A 12,715-nucleotide genomic window follows, 5' to 3' on the forward strand; every position below is an offset into this window, starting at 1 on the left:
AATTTAACTCTTGCTGATATGCATTACAAATTATTGCTACTTCAAAGATGATGCAGTTAAATGACTAAAAATTAATTTAAATATTCATAAAATTATGAAACATAACGTCCATATTTATTCACAAAAAATAAAAAATAAAGTTTCGACTTTAATTTTTGTTTTCCACGGCCATTCCTGATCCATATTTTTAAACGAATAATATATGATCATTTTCCCTGATCAATGATTTTTGGTGCAATGGTTTTGAATTTATATCTCTCACAACACATTTCAGACGGACAGGACATAAATTCAAATTTGATGCACCAAAAATCATTCATCGGGAAAAAACAACTTTGAGCTAAATTTAAAAGAAATAATTACAATAGAAAAAATATAAGAGTCGGGCAATCAACAAAAAATCCGATGCATAAAATTAAAAATCATGTTACTCCAACCTAACATATATATAAGACATAATCAAAAACACTAAATATAAATAAGACAAATATATAACAGAAGAACTACCTGCTAGAAAGAACAGTTATTTGTTGGAAAAAACAAACCGAACCCTTCTTCCAAACATTTATCTCACTCTATTTCACCCTTATTTGAAAAATTTGTAATAGACAATTCTAGTAATGTTATAGTAAATAATGTAATGTTTCAATTGTAATAGTTATTAATCTCAAGTTATACTATGAACATGTAATTTTTTAAGAGTTAGTTGAAGACATTATTTGTTCTAAAAAATTGATTTTCCATTGTAGGGCATGACTAAGCAAACATTAAAGTTGCAAAACAACGCCTCAATATAAGTTGTATTATTGACTGAGTTGCAAATTATATTTTTATTTATGTGACTGCGCAATATATCGTATTTTGACCTGCAATTGTACTGAATGTCTTGAGGAAGGAATCTGCCTGGCTTATCATAAGAGAAGTGGTCTGCATATGACAAGACCGTTTGAGAGAGTGTACTCTCACTCCTTTCTCAGAATGTGAAGGCAGTCATTGTTTCTAGTTCCTCATTGGCTGAAGATCTGTCCCCACTTTAGTTACTTCGGCTCCTCCTACATTGAACGTTCCATTTTTCTTGTAAATTACCGCTTGTCTGACAGGAATTATCTGTTAATTCCATTTTTAAAAATCTTTTTTAAATAAGGTAAATGATATACATGCACTGATTTTTTTCTTTTCTAAATAACAGAAAATCAAATAGACTATAAAATCAAATATTATCAGACATGCAGATGTGTATTATGTTATTATATTATGTGTATTAGTACTTATAGTAGTATTGTAACTAAATAAATGTGCCATTTTGTCATTAAAACATTGTCTAATGACTACTTTCGTTCGATGCAGTTTCAATGATTTTTGCCATATCAAACTCATTAAATGTAAAAAATTTCTCGTTATTCAGAACATTTCATTTTCCGTTTTTTTGGAAAATATATCACCAAGGGAACCATTGAGGGCTGAGAGTTCTTGTAGGACCAAGCTTTAGAAAATGAACTCCAAATTAAAAACAAGTTTTATTAATTGATTACTTGCATTAGATAACTTTAAAGATATTAAGCACAAAATGAAAAATGAGCAACAATTTTAGCTTTGCATTTTTTCGTCCGGCATCTTGTTTATTCTTATTTTTTTTAAACCAATAACAAAATCTTTTTCAGTATGAAATTGTTTGAAAAGATTTTTTTTATGGATATTCTAGCCTGATGTAGTGTATGTAGATATCTTAAGCAGCTATGAGATCTCTTCCTAATATTGCCTTTACAGTAGCCTCACGATTTCTGCCACAAGAGTAACCACTATAGCGTGGTCTCTTCTTTAATTTTTCAAACATTAAACATATTAAGGTATATTTATTAAAAATATTATAATATAACATTAAAAATATTATGGTTATAGTCCTTCTATTTCTGTTTAGATCTCAACTGTTCACTCAAACACTATTCAGTATTCAGTTCATTTGTACCAGTATTTAACTTTATGGATTAATAATTAGATATGATTTATATAGTCATTACTTTTATACTTCATAAGATCTCTATGAATTATTATAAAATGTTTCATAATCCGCATACAACCCTTAGGCTGTCCTCGTATAAGACAGCCGTGGTCGTCATTTAAGCAAACAGAAGGGAACTTGAATACTAAGATAACAATAGAAATGGATTCATGTTGTGAAACCTTGAAATATAAAAAAGAATAATAACAAGGCGGCCACCTTTTTACAATTCCAGAAATATCCTCAAACCTGGCAAATGATTCCTGCCATATGAAAAATCCTTGGCAATTGTCTTTCCATTTTAAACGAAAATAGTATTTTTGAGATAAAATAAAATAAAAAATCTTTATTTAGGTAGCATTCATTGAGTTAAGGTCTAAACCAGGTTTGGGAAAATTTTCCTATAATTTAATTTAAATTTAATTATTTTACTGAACAGTTAAAAATATATATAATTTAACATATCTGTTACCGTTGATTTATTTTCAATTTATTCATTTATTCAGTATTCTTAAGGCAATATTGATTAATATACTTCATTCAAGAGGAGTATTATCAGTAAGCTAAATGAACTCACATTACACAGTACATTAGAAGATCTTTGAACATTGAAGCAAAATCAAGAAACATACGGCTATTAAAATATTGAATCCGTGATGCTCTAGCAAGGATACTAGTGTCACGTCATATTACAACAGGGATTAGTTTAGGTTAGAAACTTTTGACATAAAATAACATAGATAAATTTACATGTAAATGTGTTTAAAAAAAAAAACTATTGCTGGAAAATTTTTTTAAAAAAATCATTAAAATTCTAACAATTGAGGTGTCTCTAACTAGTACAATTAAATAAGCGGATTAATACACAATCCAAACGTTCTGTAAATAAAATACATTGCCTTGCTTAGATATTGGCACATCTGACAATACTTATTTAGTTGCTTAGTACTTTCATTAGTACGCTGCGCAGGAGTAACTTTAATTATTGTTTGAAAAAAATAAATTAATTAAAGTACGTCTGGACGCACTGTTTTTATTACATTTCTGTGCAATAAATAATATGGCATACTTTCTAATGGAATCCTCATGTAATAACTGACTAAATAAGTTAGTGAAATGAAACACACAATTAATTGTAGATCGAAAACAATTTTTTAAAGTGCCTTAACTGGTGGTCGAATATGGTGAGGGAGTGAAAAAACGATATTTTTAAAATTTTTTATTTACTACTTATAAATATATTTTCGAGTCAGTCGTGTAAATAAGCATTTTGAAGATTCCTTGTTATTCGTTAGTAAAATATAGCTTCTATAGTAGAACCATAGTGGAATAGTCCTTACTTTTTCCAATTTTCCATTCCATTCCAATAAATGTTTTGATTTTATTTTAAATTGGTCATATATAAAAGATATTACTGTAGGTTGAAATTACTTTCTCTGTTGAGGAAATTACTTTTTTTTTTTGTGTTTTGACCACTAGGGCCTTTTACACTGGATTTACTAAGTAGATTATAATTGACATGTTCACAAAGTTACAATTACAATTACCAATTTACAATTACAATTTACATTTTATGAAGTTACAATCTCAAAAAAAAGTTATTTTATGGTTTTAAAAATCAGATTCCAAGTACTATTGTATTAACGTCTCGACCCGTCGGCTTGTCTCTGTAAGAGTTTCGGAACGAATTTTATTTAAGTACTAGTAAGAATGACGTAATTGAGATTCGTCACTTCTTCATGAAATTTCCTTTCTTTTGATAACTTATTTATCGAAATCTAATCCCTCCTCCCTAAGAGCCGGTAAGTGACTGATACTACAGTACGATTGAACGAAATAAACTCTTCCCACTTATACAAAATTAAAATTTGTTTCATTGTATATATATTTTTTAATTTCGTTTATTTCTACTTTAATTAATGAATGTACCATTTTATCTATACGATAACATTTTTCACAGTTTCGTAAACGAGTTCACTAGTGCTAAATTTGTCATCAGGTAACAATAGTTTTATAATTATATCAGAATATTTCGCAGTATAAAATAATTAAATAAAGAATAGTATGATGAAAACAAACAAAAAATCACTTCATTTAAAATGTTTTGAGGTTAATGACTTCCATTTTTGAATGAATTATTTATTAATTATTCATGAAATTGTACAACGTTCATTGTCAGAGAATTTTTTTTTCATTTCTTGCACGGATAAAAACTGTCCCTACCTTCCCTAGAAGCAACGATTTCCCTTTCCTGAAAATGTGACATTATTTTCTACACTCTTTACTTTATAAAAAAAAAGTGTTTTATTTAAATTTAAAGCAGGTATTTTATTCGCTTAACTTATTTCTTTTCTTATTTCCCCATTCAATATTTTCTACTGGTTCAACCCGGAACAACATGCCAGCTTCAACATGTAACCCGAGCATGTACCCTTGTGGGGCTACAAGAGCAGGTCTAGTCTTGTAGAGGTTGTTCAGCGAAATAATGCCGACGGTAGGTTTGTAAAGGCAGCCTTGATATAGTATTAGAATACCCCGAAAAGTTGGCTTCAATATAAAGATCTATTTATATAAAGTGGACGGAGGCAGGCACAGGAGAAGTCTATAAAACTTACAATCTCGTGAGTAGGTGAAAACAATAACATAAGAAGCATACCATAAAAGAAGATTTATATTACGCTTCACAGCTAGATAGTAGTATTACTCCCGCTTTACTTCGTTATAAAATTTCAACGTACGTTTTTTTTATTACAAGGTATGTTCAATAAACAATTACTTTTAGCATTAATAATCAAATAATAAGCCGATTTCTAATTAGGTATGAAGTAACAAATCATAAGGTGTCATAGCTATAATTGAACTAAAGAAAAAAATTCCATTTCTGGAAATAATTGTCATTATTAACTTTTTAAATAATTATTGCAAAAATCAAGTTTGACAGGTATATTTTATAAATATATTGACATGATTTGGAAAAAATGTGTACTGATTTTTATTTTTGACTTAAGAAAATAATACTCATGTTTTAAATTTTGTATATTGACAATTACAACTGATTTTAGATTAGATTTTATTTGTGAAAGACAAAATCATGTACAAATTCATAACACAATATACAATTATAAATCAAAACCTGAGTCTAGTGCTCCATAACAAAAACAATAAACAAAAAAAAAAACAGACAGGATAATACACAACTATTAACATAATATTCATTACTCCATTATATTTAATTTAAAATAATGAGAATTCTTTTAAATTAACGAAAGCGTGATATAAATGAAGATATTAATAGGCTTCGAAAACTATTTACATAAGAGAATTTATATGTCACTTACAAAATTAAACTTATTACAAATTGTTACAATGTAAATATATAGTCTGTTCAATTTGGCTTCACAATCACTGTTCAATATATTTTCAATGTTTTGTAAGTCGCAAGATACGGATGTGGGTGGCTTTAAGATATATTGTTTACTTTCTTTAAAGGTGGAACAATGTAGGAGGATTTGGTACAAACTATAATTGAAATAACTTTTGTAGAGTTTGTTTGCCTTGAAAGTGATGGTTTTGCTTCCGTAGTGTAGTTTGGTATGCTTCGGGTATCCCACTCTAAGTTGGCTGATGCACCTTATTTTGACATTTACAACTGTATTTACATAAAAATACATCTAGCAAAATGGATGTAATATCATAATCATACGATACAGAGAGATTTATTTTCAGTGGCATTCTAATAACATTTTTACATTAGAAGGTCTCGAGGGCATCTTCTTTTTAGGCACCTCGGAGGATTGCCAGTAATGGAAGAGGACGCAAGGTTAGAAACTAGAGGGTTTGGGTGATTGGAGTTTATAATGGAAGGATTGATATCTGGTTCGGGCTAGATCGGATACATATGGAACATTAAGGTCTTTATGGATGATTTTATTTGTGCCAAAGTAAGGAGCATTGAGGATTTTGGATTGTAAGGATTGGGTACAAAATTATAAGGTTGAATTCGAAAGTTAAGTGGAGTCCCAAAGCTCAACTCCATATGTCCTGATATACCTTATTACAGTCATGTATCACGTAGATCAGCCCTTTGTAATGGATTGAAAGTTTAGACCTTTTGTCTATAAGTGCTGCATTATTAGAAATCGACATGGTTTCCTGTCTTTTCAGTTTTCTGTGAGGACTCTAAGCAAGTCTTTTGTCCAGATATAGTCCACGGAAGCGGATCTGTACGACAGAGGTAAGAGCAACATTAAAGGATACTGTAGGGCAGTCAGTAAGTTTAAGACGAAGGGTAAAGGAGATTTGATGTGAACACCCCCTAAAAAAGTAAAAAAAAAAACAAAAAAAACTGTTAGCTAGACTAGAAAAATAAGTCCATGAAGTAACAAGGAAGTGAAACATCTGTTCATCAACAGAACAGAAACATCAGCGGTTAACAACTGAATAGCAGTTTCGCTATTGCTAGAGCTAGCTAATTAGTAGATCTTATTTTAGTATCAATACCGAGTTTATATTCCATCAGAATGTGATATCAAAAAGCTTAAAGAAAAATATTCATTAACACTTTAGCTTAAAGAGTAATAAAAAAAGTTATCCTCATATCAAAAAAGGAATTAATAGAGAGAGGTGCATTATTTTTCCATCGAAAAATTTTGGTATAGAGAACTCCCTCAGTCCATAACAAGTTTTACAAAATCGCGAGGAGATGTTATCCGAAATACTCAGGTCTATCAACGAGTATTAGGCTTTAGTCTTTAAATCTTGTTTGCTCACTAAGTTGATGAATATGGTGAGTACAAATCAAATAAAATGGATGTAAAATTTTTCCATGCTGGAGTACATTTATTAAAGTCTTCCAACGAAATATAACGAAACGATTTTCCAAAACTAATAGCTTCTTTCTGACAAGTCCAAGCATTGGAGATATCAATGAATCAGTCCTTACTCCTTGACAAGGCTCTTGTGGACTAAAATTAAAAATATGTAAATTTCTTCAAAGATATGACTTTTTTTTATTAACCCTGAAAAGTTTGAAGAAATGTTAGAACCATTTTAGAGGAATATTTTCATATAACTTTCAACTCCATTCGAAATACGCGAAAAAATCACAATGAATTAGTAAATCTGGCGGTTTCTGTTTTTTTTAGAAATACATGTATATGTATAAGGATACACAGAAGTATCAATCATGGAATATATTCCAAATAATATTCAATTCGGAGTAACTGCTTTGAATTTTATTTAGAACCTTCAAGATGTCGAACTCTTAAATATTCATTTATACTTCATAAAAACACAAATGGCATGCAGTAAAACAATTTTTTAATACTGAAAGTATTTCTTTAATTTTTTATGACAATTTTTATGACCAACACTTAGCGTGGAATAACTTTTTAAAACAAAAGATACTATTTATACTGCAACTTATATCGATTTATGTTGTAAAAGACACATTTCCTGCAAAGTTCAATGAAGATAATGGTCATTATAATGCATAAGGTAACTTGGTGGAAGTTGAGCTTCTGTAGCTGCGATAAGCGAAGAGGAATATGGCTAAAAGTTACAGCGAAACAGCGCATATCCATTTCCGTTCATGCCTAACTGCTCTTGTTTTCCAGTATAGTATAATTAACATTTTCATAGAAGCTATCGGGATATAATATTGTGGGTAACCATTCTGCCGCTTACTTGTCAAGAGGTTTCTTCAGAATTAATTTGACTAGTTGACTACAAGTCGGTTAACAAAACAAGTATTTTATATTCATTTGTGACTCATCTTCAATATTGTTCCAGCACCAAAACCACTCTTGGATCAGCGAGTCAATAACTCAGGATTTAATAGTTCAAGATGGACAGATTCGAATCATTATCTAAATTAAATATAAACACTTTGGAATGCTCTAAGAACAAAGGTAAGAATTACTCATTTGATAAAGTACAAAACATAAGCATAGATACAATGGAAAAATTAAAAATGAATAATTTCGTGGAATCTTGTTAAATGTATGCCTAAAAAATCATTAAGTATAATATAACATTCAATCAAGATGAGATAATATTCTGTATCGAAAATTTATTATCTAAAAGAAAACTCCAAGGTTTATTTATTTACTTTCCCCTGATTTAAAGCTGTTTTAATTTTAATTGCAATAGATCAATTAATCTTATCTAATCAGAAGGTACTGGTATATGGTTGGGGGAACAAATCCGGCAAGAGGGCCTAGTGGTCCTTTTTGCCAACCCCTGACGGCTACCTAGGTTGCCGCCGTGTACAACCTAAGGTGGGAGTGTCAAGATTCATTCATCATTCATGGGGAATTGAACCCACGATGTTCCGAACCAAGCGCACTGAGACCTGCGACCCAACCCTTACGGCCGTCACGTCCCTCTAATCAGAAGGAAGTCGACATCATTCATGTAGAAAGGGTCACCTGTTATTTCAGGATTACTGGATCTAGTATAAAATAAAATAAACTGTGTTAAATAAAAACCTATTGTATGTTATTTTTAAGGTAGTTAAACATGCTGAAGCATGGTCGAGCTTTAGATGGTTTAGCTACTTTTAATAGTAAAAAATGTATTTTTGTTGGAATGATCATTAGACAAAGTTCGAAGTTACAAATATGTGTGTAGCAACCTCAACTTATTTCCAAAAAGTATATGGTCCATTCCTAATTTTATTAAAACAAGGATAAATTTTTATTCTTTTGTAAAAACGTAAATTAATGCCATAGGAAAATATGTCTGGATCTCGAAGATATTAGCAGTTCAGTATCTCACAGGTATTGAAAAAAATATTAAATTTCCTCAAGTTTTCTAAGTAACAATTGGAACAGGTGTACCTCTCCGAATAAAAAGATGGTTATAGCTTAAAAAAAAACATGTAACCATCCTAATAATAAATGTAGGAAATAGGCATTTACATTCCTAGGCAAAGCAAAAACGGTTAAATATAAATCTCTAATAATACTAAACTGGTAAAAAAAGAGATCCAGATATATTTTTTATCTTCAATTTTAAACCCGCTAATAAAAAAATGTAATAATATAAAGCTATCAAATACATAATAAAAAGACACATATATATAATTTATAATAATAAATATAGCTTAAAACCTTACCATTAGAGGGAGAAAAGTTATTCTCATACTGGTTACTTCTCTCACCTGAAACAAAATAAGGAATTTTTAGTGATAGCGAAACTTTTAAAATAAAGAATTATTCAGGATTTCATTGAGATTAAATAAAGAAGTAAACAAATATTTGGTTTTCATCTTTCAATCCATTAAATTTATTTAGTCTTTAAATCTTGTAAACGCGAATTACATAAGAGTTTTGTCATATATTTGATGGTTCTGGTAAGAATAAACAAGATGCTCTCTATATAAAAACGATCCCTGTGATGACAGCGCCACTGTTCACACCAGCCAGCCCACAACATATCAAACTATACGATAATATACATCATGAAACTTCACTGATTAATTTTCAAACGCTTCTTTAAAATAATATGTGATTGCAAGCAGCATCGAGAATGGATTGGAAATAAAATCTCATTACCAATAATCGAACTATAAAGACTTCTAAAACAGCAATGTTAAGTAGTCATTTTTAGAACTTAAAAAAAAAATTGTTAAAAATCAGTGTAATCTAGAACAGAAGACAATAGATGGACTTAAATAAAAGAGGAAGAAATTAAATAAGCAATGATGAAATCAAATAAAAAATGGATTATTATTGTGGGACTAAGTCTCTTCAGAACAATAAAAAAGGTAATTTTGATTTTACAATTACATATATTAGCCAAAAAACAGCGTGGCCACACTTTAATAAAATATAAATAATTTTAAATAAAGAGAAGAAAAAAAAATTAAAAAATTAACTAAGTACATTAAAAACAAAACTATCTGTACTATTGTAATATTGGATTAGATTGATGAAGAAGGTAGTTAAATAGAAGGGTTTTAAACGAGGGAAGGGTCGGTACATGACGTATGTTAGAGGGAATGGAGTTCCAGAGATACGTAGCTCGGGTAAAAAATGATTTATTAAAACGCGGCAGATGTAAGATAAACGGGACCTGGTAGTACGGGATTAGATTGAGAATTTGAATTTCAGGTTTTCTAGGATATAGGAGGGGCGTTGAGAACTAATTACTTGGAATATAAAGGGAGCTAGGAAATACTGGCATCGGAAGGATGGATAGAGTCACTTAAGCTCGGATAAATAAATGATCAATAATGATTGAGAAAATGTTAAATACAAATATTATACGACAAACATAATGGTTATTCATAGAAAGTATTCAATATTTCCAACCTCAAGATCTTTTCCCCTAAGATGTATAGAACTCATGGTAATATTAAAGTGTAATCTGTATAACTAGGATCTCAAAGGACTTAGGAATTTTTTCACTTAACGAGGCTTTTCATTTGCTATTACCTATTCGTTTTCTAAACAGGCAAGTTTATAATGACAGCTGTCTTATTTATAGAGTCAGATAAGAGAGGTAGAAATATACCGTTTTTAATTTTTTTTTTCTCTCTTAAAGAATTTAAAAATTCTTATATATTTTCATTAAATATTTATAAAATTTTATCTTATACAGTAAATTTCTCTTGATTCTAATTACATTATAACTTTTTTTTACATTTTTGTAAAGCAAACCGAAAGAGAAAAAAAAAAACAGCATAGAAATAAAATTAAATAAATAACATTGAATAAAATAAAATACATATTATTGATTAATATTAACAGTAATATGTGCTTGGTTCTTTTATGGTCATATCTACAGATTGTAATTATAGTATCATTTCCTATTTCAGTAATTAATGGGGTTAAGGAAATAGGTTAATATTAGAAAAAAATATGGGTCAATTTATATACGAATTTCTGTATGGTGTCTGTTGGGTTCTGAGTACATTTTAGTTATTCTAGTGTAATATGGATAGTTATTAACAATTCTGAGGGTTTTTCATGTTGTTTGTCAGTAAAAGGACAGGCATAAGTCAAGATGTGTCTTAGTACAGCGTTATAAAGTATCAATTTATTTCCATATGATAATTTTGATTTTTTATTAAAATATGGATACAATTTGTATGAAATTTTACTTGCATTATCTAATTTAATATTGATCACTCGATTTTACGTATTTAACTGTTTTGGCAACAGGATCTATGGTCGATGGAAGTATATGCCTGTTTTATTAATATCTAGATGTAACCCCCAAAACATGGTCTACAATATAAAATTCATTCGATAAATAAAAAAGACGATTAAAAATTTACTACGAAAAGCTTACAAATATAGGTTAATCAAAATCTCTTTTGTTTCCTTTTCTATATACTTAATTTTTTTTTATTACATACAAATATATTATTTTTAGGTCAATCTAGAAGCTGAATAAAACTGTAATGAATTAAATGTTCGTCAAAGTCGACATAAAAACATAACTTCTTTTTTTTCCGGTGAAGTGAAAGTTTTTCTAAAAGTAAATCCGTAATAATAAAAAATACCCTATAACAGTGTTCCATAAGATATCGTAAAATTGCAAGTAGTTAAGAAATCAAACGCTAATATGGTAGTTGATGAGTCCTCAACAGAGATAAATGAATAAAAGTACTCTCTTCCAATTTCCAAGAAGGTTCAATTTATACTGCCGGAATTGTGAGCCTGTTGATTTAACATGTTTTCTTTCCATTCTGTACAGTGTCACGCTCAACAGAATTTTAGGAATACTAAATGGAATTTTTTTGAACCAGCGCCACTCTAAAAACATCCTCGTTTCAGTTAGTGACACGATTCTAATTTCTTCGAATGTAATATGAAGATGGTATTTGTTATTAAACGGAATCTAATGACAGAAAAACCACGTAGTAATTTGTTACTTAACTAATAATAAGTACCTATTATTTATTTGTTTAAAGATTTGACCTTCTATCGTGTTTCATTAATATTTCTTCTTTCTTTGACAACAGTTCAAATAAAAACTTGATTCATTAATTATATTTTAACTTTTATTGTAATTGGTATTGTCCCAATCCTAAGTATCTGATTTGTCAGAGTACAGTCGATGTGGTTGTGTTATATTAATTATTATAAGCTTAATTAAACTCTAATTAATAATATTAGGTATCCTTGACTAGAAGGCCTCGAAATAAAAAAATTAGGATTACTCAGTAATGACATGTTCTTTATATCCAAGGGATATTCTTCAGAATTTTTAGTAGAATATTTCCGAACCTTTATTAGAATACACAAGATATATACTTTTATTCAAGGATCATTTATTCCAATCTATAAACAACGAGGATTTAGTATCGTGAATCAAATTACATCATTATTACAAAATATCCAACTAAAAATAATTAATTTTCTTTTTAGGTAAATTTTGGGGAAATAAATAAATTATTGATGGTACGATCGCTATGATAGTAGTAAAGTTTGATCATTATTTAGAGAAAATTATATTTTATTTTTCGTCTTTTTTGCAATTACACGTTTCGAGTTGTTTTCTTAACCAATGACTTTCAATGATCAAACTAAAATATTCATAACTTGTAGTAAAACCATCGCAATTAATGCTGAATAACTTCTTAATACCAAAGAATTTTGAAACCCACAGTACTGTTCTTACCATTAAGATAAGAAAAATACAGTATATACATAAAACCATTCCAAATGTATATGAATTTATGAAGGTATAAATAATTATATTTAT

General features: G+C 29.2%; 1 protein-coding gene across 7 annotated transcripts in view; it reads right to left on the minus strand.

The window, feature by feature from the left end:
- The window catches only part of LOC106688084 (carboxyl-terminal PDZ ligand of neuronal nitric oxide synthase protein), a gene marked incomplete at its 5' end in the record, with an annotated part of 214,787 nt that overhangs the window by 37,667 nt on the left and 164,405 nt on the right, over window positions 1–12,715 (minus strand). For 6 of the 7 annotated variants that reach the window (XM_014432372.2, XM_014432370.2, XM_014432369.2 and 3 more), the window contains 1 exon segment: window positions 9,117–9,161. In XM_014432372.2, coding sequence (XP_014287858.1) covers window positions 9,117–9,161 — 45 coding nt within the window. 7 annotated transcript variants of the gene reach the window in all.

Source organism: Halyomorpha halys, unplaced genomic scaffold (assembly GCF_000696795.3).
Source record: "Halyomorpha halys isolate HHAL.00 unplaced genomic scaffold, Hhal_1.1 Scaffold1050.1, whole genome shotgun sequence".
In the NCBI taxonomy this organism is placed as follows: domain Eukaryota; kingdom Metazoa; phylum Arthropoda; class Insecta; order Hemiptera; family Pentatomidae; genus Halyomorpha; species Halyomorpha halys.